Genomic DNA, 15,288 nt, shown 5'->3' on the forward strand with positions numbered 1-15,288 from the left:
GTCTCATAAGAAATGCCAAGAGAAATTCATGCTGGAAACGGTATCCAAAGAATAAAGATGTGGGCCTCCCTGGTGGCCTAGGGATTAAGTCTCAGTGATACCACCAATATGGCCTGAGTTAGATCTCAGGCCAGAGCCAACAACTCACAGACCTCTCCTGTCTCGCCCGCTGCTCCCCTTAGCAGTGTATTTCAGTCAATCTGCCTGTTCTGCTCCCCACTCTGTCTCTGGGGAATCCTCTCACCCCCTGCAACTCTGGCCTACACCCCACATCTTTTTTTTTAAGATTTATTTATTTATACATACAAGAACTAGGGTACAGGCTAGAGGTGGGGGGGGAGGGGTGAGAAGATTCACCAGAGACAGAGTGGGGAGCAGAACAGGCAGATTGACTGAAATACACTGCTGAGGAGAGCAGCGGGCGAGACAGGAGAGGTCTGCTGTGCCATGTGGGTCACCTCCCTCACCGGAGATTGAACTCATGCTGCAGTGGCTGCCGATAGCTTCATAGTGCTGCATCTTAACCCCTTGTGCCACCAGGGAGGCCCCTACACCCCACTTCTTCTACATAATAATCTTTAAAACAAAACAAAGGAATAAAGAAGCACTCATGCTTACTTCCATATCAAGTAGTCCAATTATTGAACAGCAAATACAATATTCAATAATTTCTCTGCAAATGTGCAAGCTGGTTTGCTTATTTAATTACGTTATGCTCTTTCAAATATACAAATAAGATATGACTAATTCCAGAACTTAGTGGAATAAAATTTCCCTTTGCTGTCTTTAAAGGAAAAAAAACGTAGTTTAAAAATAACTCTAACTCGGGCCTCCCCGGTGGCGCAGCGGTTGAGCGCTGGGTTGCGAAGCTGCCCGCAGCCTCTGCAGCGCCGGTTCGATCCCTGGCTGCTCCCCGGCCACCGGAGGGGGGTCCCACATGGCGCGCAGACCTCTCCTGCCGCCCGCTGCTCCCCTCAGCAGTGTGCTTCGGTCCTTCTGCCTGCTCTGCTCCCCGCTCTGGCTCTGGTGAATTCTCTCTCACCCTCCCGCGCTTCTGACTGTGCCCAGTGCTTGTATAAATAAATAAAAAAAATAAATAAATCTTTAAAAAAAAAAAAAATAAAAAATAAAAAAAATAAAAATAACTCTAACTCCAGAAGACTATGCAGTTTATTCATGGTACTCTTCTTCCAATTTTTATGTATATGAAATTGGAGGAAATTAAATTGGAAATTTGGAATCCTTCTCCCTCACCCCCAAAAACCCACCTCCAATTACTTAGCACCTTTTTTTCCACTGCAGAATAAAACTGTTTCTACTTCCTTGTCTTCTTCCTCTTTTTCATTTGAGATTTAGAATGTTAAATTATTCACATGTCAGAAAAAAGTATGATAGCAGAAATAACACATTCATTGTCTTTGGCATTATATACACACATACACTACAGTCTTAAATATTTTCTAAAATATTTTCCATTAATATGATCACTCTTCCTAGACAGCTTTCAAGATATGCTGAACTTCACTTCAAGTAAAGATACAGGAGAGCTTGAAATGTTCATTAAATTGAGTTAATAACTGAAGTAAAAGAAATATACTCTGTTGGGCCTCCCCTGGTGGCACGGGGGTTGAGCGCTGGGCTGTGAAGCTGCCCGCAGCCTCTGCAGCGCCGGTTCAATCCCCGACCGCGCCGGCGAGGGTCCCACATAGCGCAGCAGACTTCTCCTGTAGCACCCGCTGCTCCCCTCAGCAGTGTATTTCTTCAGTCTGCCTGCTCTGTTCCCCGCTGTCTCTGGTGAATCCTCTGACCCTCCCGTGCTTCTGACTGTACCTACTGCTTGTATAAATAAATAAATCTTAAAAAAGGAAAAAGAAATATACTCTGTAAAAGGTTAAAAAAAAAAAAAAAACCCTGACTCCATTAGTTTACTCATTCTCAATCAGTAGATAACATTTACATTGTCTCAACACTGAATTAGACACTCGGGAAAGTTACAAAGGAATACAGACCTAGTAATTAGCCTCAAAGTGTTTAAATGTCTTTCCCCATAAAACAAGAAAACTTTAGTTACTGAAATAATTCATTTTTTCAGGTTTCTCACTGTTTAATGCCACTCCAGTGGCTCTTGCTAGAAGAAAACACAGCTCCCTATTTGGTATTCTTTTGAGCTTCTTATGGAGCATAATTTCAAGCCAAAGGTATTTTTGCACTGAAACAATATTCCTGCTGAGAGTAAGACTTAAAGTAGAGTAAAGCTTAAAGTAGAGTAAGACTACACTAAAGAATGCAAGAAAGATACTACCCAGTAAATCAAGCAGACTCCAAAGTTGGTCAAATCTAAATAACTTAAAGATTATATATGCTGCTACAAAATTCTTCACGCACTGGTCAAAGGAAGACTGCTCCCGTAACTTTCTAAATGTCCCTAATGCACACAAAGAAAAGAGACAAGAACTTGAACATGCCACTTTTTGCCACTTTCCTTAATAAAGTCCTGTTTCTGCCACAAACCAGTAACAAAGTGGTCACCAGCAGTGGGATACTAGTTTGAAGGAACAATATCTATTATACGCCCTCAAAGACCAAAAAGATAATTTCCAGCACCTTGACAGAGTTAAGAATCTTAGCTGTATCTCTAATACTAGAGGAGTGGCTGACAAATAAAGGGTAACAGGGAATTATCCTTCAAGTTTTCAGTTATAGATGAGAAGTCCACATTTCTGGTGGCTGCAGAAACTTCCTTTCTCTCTGTCTAGTGACTATGTCAGTCTTTTCCTCTTGTCTATTACTCTGAATAAATAGAATACAAGAACAAATAACACGGTGAGACTAGGATCCAGGTGAGGGAGGGACTGTCAAGACTAGCAATTTTCTACAAACCAGGGGTCTTCCCAAGATCCTAAACACCTTAGATAATTCTGATGAAATAATTTACCAAACAAAACTGTATCAAGCAACAGCTCCACTCTTCTTGTCAACTTTTAGGCCTAATTCTATATGCCTGAACCTTAAAAAAAAAAAAAAAAAAAGTTATCTCTACCAGATTTACTCTCAAACTTTGAGAATTGTCAAATATGCACTTATTCTGCATCATAAATACAGACATTCTGTGAAGAAATTCTGTTACTTAACGGAATCACATCAACATGAAGCCTAGATTTCATGAAGAGATACTGTTAAAATCACACTCAGACGTCAGAAAGACAAGACCCTCCAGCCCAATCACAAATACTGTATGTGTATTGCAGCTGCCAACTCCTCAAGCTACTTGCAGGAACAATTTAAACTTGAAATTCACTACAAACGGACCAAAATTAATGAAAAGACGGTTCCTTTCAGCACCCCGAAGACAACAGAATTTACGAATTACAAAAGAATGGGCTAAAGTCGGTAAATCGGGTCGTTGGCTAGAATACACATCAGAACAGACCCTGAGTTACCTAAAAAACATCTTACTCCCCGGGAACAGCAGCTCATTCTCGAGCAGCTAAAGTACGCCAACCATTTTTCATGTTTTAAAAGGGTTGCTACAAATTGTCCAAGTCGAGAGCGATGGCAAAACCCTCAGCAGCTTCGACCAGGAGCCTCTGTGCTCAGAGCATCACACAAAAGACCAGAGCAAACATAAACACGCTCTGGGCCTTCGCCGCGGGCAGCCAGAAACCGGGGTCCGCGTCCCAGACCCCCGCCCCAAGGAGGGGGTGCAGGGGGAGGGTGGGGTTCTCTCGGAATGCGCCCGGGCGCAGGCCTGGGAAAGAAGGCGCGGGAGCAGCCCAGAGGCAGCGCGAGAAGCAGCAGCCCCGCGTCAGCGGCTTCCAAGGCCCGCGACACCCTCGGGCCCGCACCAGGCCCGGCCCTGCCGGCCCGGCCCGCCTCTCACCTCCCGCACGTCCTGCAGGCACTCGAGCACCGCCAGGTTGTTGCTCCAGGTGTGCTTGGGGCACACGCGGGTCACGTCCTCCCTGCAGAACTCTTCCTCCGCCAGCTTCCAGCCCCCGCCAGCCCCGCCGGGTCCCGCTCCGCCCCGCCGGGCCGGAGGCCCACCCGCGGGGAAAGGCGGCTGCGGCGGCTGTTGCTGCTGCTGTTGCTGCTGCTGCTGCTGCTGCTGCTGCTGCTGCTGGTGCTGAGATGACTGAGGCAGCTGAAGCAGCGGCTGCCCCCCCTGCCCGCCGCCTCCAGGCTGCCCCAGGAAGGGCACAAAGTTGGGCGCCGGGCCCTGGCCCTGGCCGTGGCCGCCCTGGCCCGGGTATCTGTCGGCCCCGGCCGCGGCGAGCAGCAGCAGCTGCAGCGCCGCCGCCAAGCGGAACATCCTCCGTACACGTCCACACGCCGCCATCTTGGGTCCGCGGCGAGCGCGACGCAGCCGTCGGCGCCGCGTATTTAAATGAGGGGCGGGGCCTCGGGCGGGGCCCACGCGAGCTCCGCCCCGGCCGGCGCCGACCCCGAGTCGGATGTGGGGCCCGAGAGGACGCGGGCTCGCCCCTGCCGGCGCCCTCTGCCCGGGGGGGTCGGGAAGGCGACGCTCTGTGCCGGGGGTGTGTGGGGGGCGGGGTGCACCTTGGGAAGAGTGGAGCGGCTTTGCCTAGTTCCCTTAGGTGTGACGGAAAGATGGAAAAGGAATTGGGGTTGCCACAACCAAGATGGCCGGTAGAGTAGGTCATTCATTCAATGACTTGGGAAAAAAAAAAAACACCACAGGGCCTCCCCGGTGGCGCAGCGGTTGAGCGCTGGGTTGCGAAGCTGCCCACGGCCTCTGCGGCACCAGTTCGATCCCCGGCTGCTCCCCGGCCAACGGAGGAGGGTCCCACATGGCGCGCAGACCTCTCCTGCCGCCCGCTGCTCCCCTCAGCAGTGTACTTCAGTCTGCCTGCTCTGCTCCCCGCTCTGGCTCTGGTGAATTCTCTCACCCTCCGTGCTTCTGACATAAATAAATAAATGAATAAAATACGTGCCTCTTAAAAAAAAAAAAAAAAAAAAAATTTAAAAAAAAAAAAAAAAATTTAAAAAAAAAAAACACCACAAAATCCAACTTTACGTGTAGAGGTAGTTTGCAGGCTCAGTTGAATCCTGGAATCTAAAAGTACCTTCTTGGGGCCTCCCTGGTGGTGCAAGGGGTTAAGACTCAACCTGTGAAGAAATCCACAGCCTCTGCAGTAGAAGTTGTGTTATAGGACAGGGAGAGGGGCAGCCCAAACCCCCCAAACCTGCCTATTCTAAATGGTTCTGCCATCTGCCGCATCAACACAAAACATATGAGACTTTAATGGGAAGGAACTTTAATAAAACTAGGAAACAATACAGGTAAGGCAAAGAGTCTAGTTCCTAAATCAAGAACCCAAAGTTACCCGTCCCCTCGTGGGTAAAAGTCCATCCATATGGGATCGGCCCAGAACAAGGCCCCAAAACCTGCCACAAGTCTAAAGCATCTTCCAGTGGGGACCCACAGAAAAGGGTCAGAAACAACCAGACAAGCCCAGAAGGAAAAGAGCAAAATCAACATCAAGATAAAAGCTGCCATTGTCACCTCCCCACGGGTCTCACCCACATCTGTGTCACCCCATCCACGACCAAAAGACAAGCGCAGTTTCTTCACGTGCCTCTAGGCTCCATGCGCCTCCTCCAGGTCTCCTGGCTCCATCCTGCTCCTTCCTTCCTCAGTCTCTTCTGCAGCTTCTCCTCTTCCTCCTCAGCTCCACCCTCCCTTGGGTGGGGCGGGGAACCTCCCTCTTTCCTGGGGACCACCCTGTTACAATTGGATCCACGGCCAGGGAGCAACCCATATGGCGCAGCAGACTTCTCCTGACTCGCCCCCTGCTCCCCTCAGCAGTGTATTTCAGTCAGTCTGTCTGTTCTGCTCCCCACTCTGTCGCTGGGGAATCCTCTCACAGCCTGCACCTCTGGTCTACTCCCCAGCTCTTGTATGCATAAATAAATAAAATCTTTAAAAGTACCTTCTTGCATCGCTCTCTGTTTCCTTCCATCTGCCTCAAAAGTTTTCTTAAACCCGGAGAAGGCAGCTTTGACTAAGGGTTAGAAGCGCAGGCTCCGGGATAACAGAGGAACTGGTTCTAACCCTTGCTCTTCTCCAGACTAGGCAAGTTCTTTAACTTCTCTGAGCTTCATTCATCTCCTCTGAGAAAGAAGAGGGAGAACTCTAATGTGAAGTACAATTGCGAACATTGAAGCTAATAAGGACGTTCCTGGCCCACAATATGGAGCTCAAAGAGTTATGGTCAGTATTTTAAATAAACTGTGAAGCTCTTTTTCGCTGTCCTGATTCTAAGACAGAACTTAAACTCATGTTTAAAGGAGGAAAAGAAAATAACAAAACCCAGGTTACGTTTGTGCCTGTAACTGTTATTGCTGACCAACACACAGCATCTTCAGCAGCACCTTGGGCTGAGACATCTCACACCAGTGTACTTTAGGAGAAATGGTTTCTTCCCAGTGCATCTTCACATCCGTCATGTCGTTTGAAGTAGGTCTGGATTGGGTTCTAATTTAACAAAAGAATGACACAGATATGTTAATAGTTCTATTCAGCAAGGTTAGGTGACCAGCACAGAAGGAACTGGGACAGCCTGCCACCAGAAACCTGGGACTTCCCACTGCCCTGGTGCACTCCGATCCCAAATTGGAAGTGAAGACCAGATTAGCCATACCTAGAACAGGTGGGAGGTTATTGGACCCTCTAAGGAGCCCATGAAATAAAATATTCTGAGTCTATAGAGTACAATGTGATTGATGGATCCCAGGACTCTATCTTTGGGAATCAGGGCATTTTGTGTTCTCCATTAACACCCTTGTTACACCACAAAATTGACCTGAAGTTACTGCCAAACTTGAACATTGATGAAGGCAGCCCAGAATAGACCAGATAAATGCACATGCTCACTATCAGATATAGTATCCCCCCCCTTACCTGTGGTTGCACTCTTGCTTTTTAAGGTTTCAGTTACCTGCAGTCAACTATTATTATTATGTAAATAACCAAATATTATGTAAATATTTTGAGAAACCATTCATGTAACTTTTATTAGAGTATAATTTTTTACATTATTATCATTGTTAATCTCTCACTGTGACTAATTTATAAATTAAACTTTGCCACAGTTTAATTTAGGAAAAAACTCTGTGTGTGTGTGTGTGTGTGTGTGTGTGTGTGTAGCTAGGACTTGATACTATCTGAGGTGTCAGGCATCCACAGGGAGTCTTGGAAAGTATCCCCTGCAGATAAAGGGGAACCAGTGTACTTGGCATAGGTAAGTCTCAATAAGGCAGGCTAGCAGTAGCACCAAAAATTCTTGAAAATCACTAGGGGTGAATACATACAGCATGTATGTATTCAGCAAGTGGGAGATTTTTGAAACCAGTTTAAGGCTAGAAATATGCAGTCAACTAAGAGAAGTTAGCAGTTGCTTATCTCTCAGACTATACTAAGGAAATGACACCCAGTCACAGATTGTTTTTGGAGATAGGGAGAAGTGTATGTGCCTATCTTGAAATCATAGTGATCAAGAAGCAAGACACAGAAAAATTTGGAAATGTGGCCAGCTTAGGCTGTGTCAGGCAAGTCTAGACCTAATATTAGGTACAAGTCTGCAAACATTGAGAAGAGGGTTTGTTATGGTGCAGGTGAAGGACACCCAAGGAACCCCCAAACCTGCCCACTCAAAGTAGGTTCTGCCCTCCACCACATCAAGAAAAAACATACTCTAGTATGTAAGGCCTTTAATGGAAAGAAATTTTATTTTTTAAATAAATTTTATATGGTCAAATGACTTCTGTTTTAAAAAAGATTTATTTATATATGCATGCAAGAACTAGTGTACAGACCAGAGGTGCAGGGGAGGTGAGAGGATACACGAGAGACAGAGTGGGCAGCAGAACAGGCAGATCTACTGAAATACACTGCCGAGGGAAGCAGCGGGTGAGACAGGAGAGGTCTGCTGCGCCATGTGGGTAACTTCTTGGCTGGCCCGCCAGGGATTGACCTCATGCTGCAGATAGCTTCACAGTGCTGTGCTTGACCCCTTGCACCACCAGGGAGTCCCTAATAGAAAGGAACTTTAATAAAACTTTATTAAAGGAACTTTAACAAAATTAGTGTATAGTACAGAAAATGGAAAAAATAAAGTTTCCAAATCAAGTTCCCAAAGTTACCCATCCCCTTGTGGATAAATGTCCAGCCAAACAGGATTGGCCAAAAGCAGGGCCACTGAGGCCCGAAAGCCTGCCTCAAGTCTAAGGCACCTTCTGGTGGGGACCTATAGGAAAGGGGCAGAAGGGGCCAGACAAATATGGAAGGAAAAGAGCAAAACCAAAATTAAGATAAACGCCGCCATTGTTAAACTCCCCATGGGTCCCAACATCTGTTTCTTTTCTTTTTTTTTTTTTTAAGATTTATTTATTTATGCAAGAACTGGGGTAAAGGTCAGAGGCACAGGAGGGTGAGAGGGTTAACCAGAGACAGAGTAGAGAGCAGAAGAGGCAGACAGACTAAAAACTCTGCTGAGGGGAGCAATGGGCGAGACAGGAGAGGTCTGCCATGCCATGTGGGTATCTCTCTAGCCGGCTGGAAATCAAACCTGCACTGCAGAGGCTGTGGACAGCTTCACAGCGCAGCGCTCAACCCACTGCGCCACTTGGGATGCCCTCACCCACATCTGTTTCAACCAGTCCGAGACCAAGAAAGAAGTGCAGCTTCCTTACATTTCTTTCTGCTCCATGTGCCTCCTCCCAGTCTTCTGTCTCTCCATCCTGCTTCCTTCCCTCTCCAGTCTTTTCTCCAGCTTCTTCTCTTCCCTGATCAGCTCCACCCTCCCTTGGGTGGGACAGGAAACCTGGAACCTCCCCTTTTCCTGGGGACCACCCTGTTACAGTTTTGGACTGTAAACACTTTGTGGAGACACTTTGTGTCTCTGTGACATTGAACTAAGGTATATACGTTATTTTGTAGACATACTGCTATTTATTGCATACCTAATAGACTACAGTATAGTGTAAATGACTTTTAGGTGCACTAAGAATGCAAAAAAAAGGGCCTCCCTGGTGGCGCAGCGGTTGAGCGCTGGGTTGTGAAGCTGCCTGCAGCCTCTGCGGCGCCGGTTCGATCCCCGGCTGCTCCCCTGCCACCAGAGGAGGATTCCACATGGGGCGCAGACCTCTCCTGCCGCCCGCTGCTCCCCTTAGCAGTGTACTTCGGTCCTTCTGCCTGCTCTGCTCCCCGCTCTGGCTCTGGTGAATTCTCTCACCCTCCCATGCTTCTGACTGTACCCAGTGCATGTATAAACAAAACAAACAAACAAATAAAATAAATAAATAAATAAAACATGCCTCTATAAAAAAAAAAATGAAAAAAAAAAAAAGAATGCAAAAAAAATGGGTTTGTTTTTATTGTAATATTCACTTTAATGTGATGGCTTGGAACCAAACCTACAATAGCTCGTAGTGTGCCTATAGAAGGGGTCAGAGAACTGGTCAGGGGTCAAGCCATAGAGGGCCCTGGAAGCCCTGTATATTTATGTAATTGGGAAGACTTCTGATTCCAACTATGAGTAAGAATTTGTATTTTCACTGAACTGAAACCATACAAGCCAGAAAAAATATATAAAACCACCTATGGAAGGGATTATAAAGTAATCAATCCAGTCAGGATATGAAGGCCTACAATCTTTGAGAAAAGAGAAATAAATAAGGGAACTCTAGACAGAAATTTTTATTGTCTTTTTTTCCAGACTTTTTTCAAAGTGTACTGTCCAAATTGTGGCTCTATGGAATCTACCCTCTGCAGTAAGCTGCAATCTTATTGGACTAAAAATACCCAGGAGTTCAGAGTCCTTGAAATTACTGAGACTGAAAGGTCAACGTATAGAAGAGAAGGGAACCACAGAAAGAGTCAAAAGCCTGAAAAATCACTCCCAAGTCATCAGCTGACTCCTAAGTTGTGCACGCACAGGGTGAGATTCCAACAAATCCTGAAGAAAACAAGAGCGGAGAGAGTAATAAACTGGAGAGATTTCAGCAGACCCACAGGAGCTGGAGAAATGGTTAGAGTTTACATCCCACTGAGGTGCCGAAGCCTTGGCAAAAACTAGAGTTTTTAGCTGAGGCCTCAGAAAGGCTACACCTGAGGAGTAAAAACAATATTCCAGGGCCTCCCTGGTGGCACAAGGGGTTAAGCACAGCACCGTGAAGCTATCCACAGCCTCTGCAGCACGAGTTTGATCCCCAGCCAGCAAGGGAGCTACCCACATGGCACAGCAGACCTCTCCTGCCTCACCTGCTGCTCCCCTCAGTAGTGTGTTTCAGTCAGTCTGCCTATTCTGGTCCCTGCCCCCCATCTCTGGTGAATCCTCTCACCCCCTTGCACCTCTGTCCTGTACCCCAGTTCTTGTATGCATAAATAAATAAATCTTTAAAAAAAAAAAAAAAGCAGCTATACTCCAGGAGGAAGGACCACACTCCAGGAGTAAAGACCTTGTCCTAGAAGAAAGGGCAAAACTACAATAGGCCACTGCTCATTCAGCAGCACATATACTAAAAATGGAACAATACAGAGATTAGCATGGTCCCTATGCAATGATGACACGCAAATTCATGATGCATTCCATATACAATAAGCCAAGCCTAATAAAGCTGAAAACATGTCTCAGTGGGATCAAGGTGACCCACAAATACTCTGTCTACAAGAAATAAATTTAACGTTTTTGGAGAAAGAGAATATGACCCAGAGCTGCTACAATTTTTTATTTTCAAGGTCCCACATTGAATCAAAAATTATGAAGCATGTTAAAAACAAAACTGAACGAAAATAAATAACAAAAACAAACGAAATAAATGTCAACAGATAGCATACTTGCCAGAAGGGGACTTTAAAATAATTGTGACTAATACATGCTTGAAAATGAGATAAAATAGATGAAAAATAGAGGATTTCTTTTTTTTCTTTTAGATTTACTTATTTTTGCATGCAAGAGTTGGGGTGTAGGCCAGAAGTGAGAGGTGGGTGGTGGTAGTGAGAGGATTCACCAGAGGCAGAGTGGGGAGTAGAACAGGCAAATCTACTGAAATACACTGCTGAGGGGAACAGCGGGTAAGACAGGAAAGATCTGCTAATCATGTGGGTTAGCTCCCTGGCTGCAGTGGCTGCTGATAGCTTGATAGTACTAAGACTTAACCCCTGTGCCATTAAGGAAGACAGAAAAATAGGGCCTCCCTGGTGGCACAAGGGGTTAAGCACAGCACTGTGAAGCTATCTGTAGCCTCTGCAGCATGAGTTCAATTCCCGGCCGGCCAGGGAGCCACCCACACAGCACAACAGACCTCTTCTAACTTGCCCGCTGCTCCCCTCAGCAGTGTATTTCAGCCAATCCACCTGTTCTGCTCCCCACTCTGTCTCTGGTGAATCCACTCACCCCCCACATCTGGCCTGTACCCCAGTTCTTGCATGCATAAATAAATAAATCTTTAAAAAAAAAAAGACCGAAAAATAGAGGATTTCAACAGAAAATTAGATTTTTTTTCTTTAAAGATTTATGTATTTATCCATATAAGAACTGGGGTACAGGCCAGAGGTGTGGGGGTGGGGTGAGAGAATTTACCAGAGACAGAGTGGGGAGCAGAACAGGCGGATTGACTAAAACACACTGTTGAGGGGAGCAGCTGGCAAGTCAGGAGAGGTCTGCTGCGCCATGTGGGTCACCTCCCTGGATCGAACTCATGCCGTAGTGGCTGTGGATAGCTTCATAGTGCTGCATCTTAACCTCTTGCGCCACCAGGGAAGTCCCAAAATTAGAGTCTATAAAATTAATCAAATGCACATTCTAGAATGGAATCAAAATGTATTAGATGACTTTAACAGCAGACTGGAGGTCTTAGTCTACTTGGGTTGCTAAAAGCAAATACCATGGACTGGGTGGCTTGTAATCAATGGAAACTTATTTCTCATAGTTCTGGAAATTGGCAAGTCCAATCAAGGCATCAGCAGATTCAGTGCCCAGTGAGAGCCTACTTCCTGGTACACAGACAGCTGTATTCTTTCATAACCTCACATGTTGACAGGGCACCAGGGAACTCTGTGGGGTCTCTTTTAAAAGGGCAGTAATTTGGGGCTCCCTGGTGGCATAGGGAGAGGTCTGCTGCGCCATGTGGGTTGCTCCCTGGCCGGCCAGGGATCGAACTTGTGCTGCACAAACTTGTGCTATCAAGCTACTGCCAGCCACAGCAGCACGAGTTCAGACAGAGGCTGCAGACAGCTTCACAGCACGGTGCTCAATCTGCTGCACCAAAGGGGAAGCTTGAAACAAATCTTTAAAAAAAAAATGCAATGGGAAACCTTTGGAGAATTTTCAGCAGGAATGTTGATTTCTGCCCCAAGAAAGAGCTAGTAAAGGTAGGGCCTATAACCCCCTCACAACTACCCTTACAGTACTCAGTGTGATGCAGGGCACACAGAGATTGATGATTGTAGACTTACTGAGCTGGTCAAGAAGTCTCCTCCTGGGCCTCCCTGGTGGCGCAAGGGGTTAAGCACAGCACTATGAAGTTATCCGCAGCTTCTGCAGCACAAGTTTCTGCAGCAAGAGTTCGATCCCTGGTTGGCCAGGGAGCAACCCATATGGCACAGCAGACCTCTCCTGTCTCGCCCGCTGTGCCCCTTAGCAGTGTGTTTCTGTAGATCCACCTGTTCTTCTTCTCACCCTGTCTCTGGTGAATCCTCTCACCCTCTGCACCTCTGGCCGTACCCCAGTTCTTGTATGCATAAAGAAATAAATCTTCAAAAAAAAAAAAAAGTCTCCTCCTACTGCTGAGCGACTGAAATTGTTCTGCTTCCCTAAGACACACTGCTCTCTCACTGGCTGTTTGGTGCAAGCAAGGTAAAATGAGGTGATTGGGTAGACCCCTCCCCTCCCACTTCTTACACTTGGGAGGCTATGGCAGCTTCAAGGTATGGGAATACTTCTCCACATTTGACTGTGCGGCTGAATCACCTGGAGCAATTTCCAAAAATTTCTGATTATGTTATCTAGGGATATGCTTTTCCCAACTCAGCCATACTGGTCTCTGCCTTGTTTTTCAGAACTACATAGGTGGTTTCTCTTTTCTGACCTTTACCATAGAAAGGTCAGAAAGGTAAAGTTGACCTTTACCATAGGCAATATTTCAAGATCGAATAGAAAAAAAACATTAACCCCTAGGGTCTCCCTGGTGGCGCAGCGGTTGAGCACTGGTTGCGAAGCTGCCGGCAGCCTCTGCAGCGCCAGTTCAGTCCCCAGCTGCTCCCCGGCCACCAGAGGAGGGTCCCACATGGCGCGCAGATCTCTCCTGCCACCTGCTGCTCCCCTCAGCAGTGTCCTTCTGTCCTTCTGCCTGCTCTGCTCCCTGCTCTGTCTCTGGTGAATTCTCTCACCCTCCTGCGCTTCTGACTGTACCCAGTGCTTGTATAAATAAATAAATAAATCTTTTTAAAAAATTATTAAAAAAAACCCCAAAAAACATTGACCCATGAAGTTTTAAAACTTTCATCCTAATTTTTTTATATAAAATTAGTGCATGTAAGAACTGGGGTGTAGGCCAGAGGTGTGTGTGGGGGGGGGTGAGAGGATTCACCAGAGACTGTGGGGAGCAGAACGGGGAGATCAACTGAAATACACTGCTGAGGGGAGCAGCAGGCAAGACAGGAGAGGTCTGCTGTGCCATGTATCGGCTCCTTGGCGGGGGATGGAACTCATGTTGCAGTGGCTGATGATAGCTTGATAGTGCTGTGTCTTTAACCCCTGTGCCACCAGGGAGCCCCCCTAAATTTTTCTTAATGCTTATCTTATTTTTTCTTTAATGCTCATAATTTTTGAACTTTCCTTGGGAGAATTAAGACCTTGTCAACATGTCATTTTTATATTCATTCATTTATTCAACAACTATTTTTGGAGCCCCTCCTACACATTTCCTGCTTTGGGGGTAGTGTGGTTAGGAGAAACTGCCAAGACTGGGTTTTGTTATCTACTCCACCATTTGCCTGATGGTGGGCTAGTCTGGGTTTTCTGAGAAGCAATTTCCAGAGAAGATTAGCAATGGAAAAGACTTACTTAGTAGGATGAAAATAACCTGGAAACAGACCTGCTTTAGCATTTTTGCCATGCTCAGTCACTGGCTAGGAACCCTGGCTTCAGAGTAAACACAATGATAGATTTCAGACCACAGCAGCTGGGGCCACTGGTCAATTACACTCCCCATGGCTGGAGCTCTGTGAGGCAAATCTTTACCACTGCCACATTCCACCTCTTGTGCCCCACAGATTTCTACATACAGATTTGGTGAGCAGGTACGCATGGCCTCCAGGAATCTCTATGGGAGAAAAACTCCAAAGACAGAGACTTAGTGGGATAAACTAACATTCACCTTTGCAAATGACCTCAGGGCTATAACTGGTATGTATTCATTCTTTCCTTCCCTCAGTTAGCACCTCAGACGTCTCTGGGGGCTTACCTGGTGATGTGACCCAAACCTTCGCTCCTGGAGTGGTGGTGGTGTTTGATTTCATGGTCATCGTACCCTTCTTAGTCTGGTGTGGTACTGTTGTATTTCTGCTCAGGTACAGAGGGCCAGTGGAGTATCAGAAGGCACCCAAGTGGGACACTTGGGTATTTCCCCTGCCTCCATTAATTACCAGCTGCAACACCTCCTCCTGTTGATAAATGTTATTTAATTAAAACTGACAACATGGTGATTCTTCTCTCTTATTGGGTTCTGGGTACAAGGTCCAAAAATGTCTGGGTAGCAGTCATAACTTGTAGTTCAATGGGACCCTTCTTATATCTTCTTGGCAAATTATACCCCTAGAGGAAGCCAGGATCTCCAATCACATGGAGCCAAGAGTGGCTGTAAGGGGGAGCACAAAATCACCCAGGTCATTGGTAGTGACAGTAAATGGGGTGACTAAGTAAAAATACACCAATAGCGTAAAGACAAATACATTATGATTTGACTGACAAGAGGTACCTAGAGCAGTCAAATTCAGACAGAAGGTAGACTGGTAGTGGTCACTGGTGGGAAGGAGGAAAGAATGGGGAGTGGATGTTCACCAAGTACAGTTTCAATTTTATTTTTTTATTTTGTTTTTACTTTTTATTTATTTATTTAATTAATTAATTAATTATTTATGCAAGCACTGGGTACAGTCAGAAGCTCGGGAGGGTGAAAGAATTCACCAGAGCCACAGCAGGGAGCAGAGCAGGCAGAGTGACGAAGTACACTGCTGAGGGGAGCAGCGGGCGGCAGGAGAGGTCT

General features: G+C 46.2%; 1 protein-coding gene, 1 long non-coding RNA gene and 1 other non-coding gene across 3 annotated transcripts in view; 1 reads left to right on the forward strand and 2 right to left on the reverse strand.

Annotated features, from left to right (window-relative positions):
- Positions 1 to 4,354, reverse strand: part of GLG1 (golgi glycoprotein 1) — a 131,656-nt gene extending 127,302 nt beyond the window's left edge. The window contains exon 1 of the mRNA XM_037516136.2: positions 3,881 to 4,354. Coding sequence (XP_037372033.2) covers positions 3,881 to 4,336 — 456 coding nt within the window. The 5' untranslated portion in view covers positions 4,337 to 4,354. The remainder of the gene's footprint in view (positions 1 to 3,880) is intronic.
- A 1,675-nt stretch (positions 4,355 to 6,029) lies between these two features.
- LOC129146061 (uncharacterized) lies at positions 6,030 to 14,688 on the reverse strand. The gene is made up of 3 exons (XR_008552423.1): positions 14,488 to 14,688; positions 6,341 to 6,496; positions 6,030 to 6,132 (listed from the first exon to the last, which is right to left on the reverse strand). It is a non-coding gene; the product is annotated as an uncharacterized LOC129146061 (long non-coding RNA).
- LOC119250586 (U6 spliceosomal RNA) lies at positions 10,517 to 10,619 on the forward strand. The gene has a single exon (XR_005126326.1). It is a non-coding gene; the product is annotated as a U6 spliceosomal RNA (small nuclear RNA).
- Positions 14,689 to 15,288: the final 600 nt, after the last annotated feature.

This window comes from Talpa occidentalis, unplaced genomic scaffold, assembly GCF_014898055.3.
Source record: "Talpa occidentalis isolate TD23 unplaced genomic scaffold, MPIMG_talOcc4v2.1 talOcc4.17, whole genome shotgun sequence".
Taxonomy (NCBI): domain Eukaryota; kingdom Metazoa; phylum Chordata; class Mammalia; order Eulipotyphla; family Talpidae; genus Talpa; species Talpa occidentalis.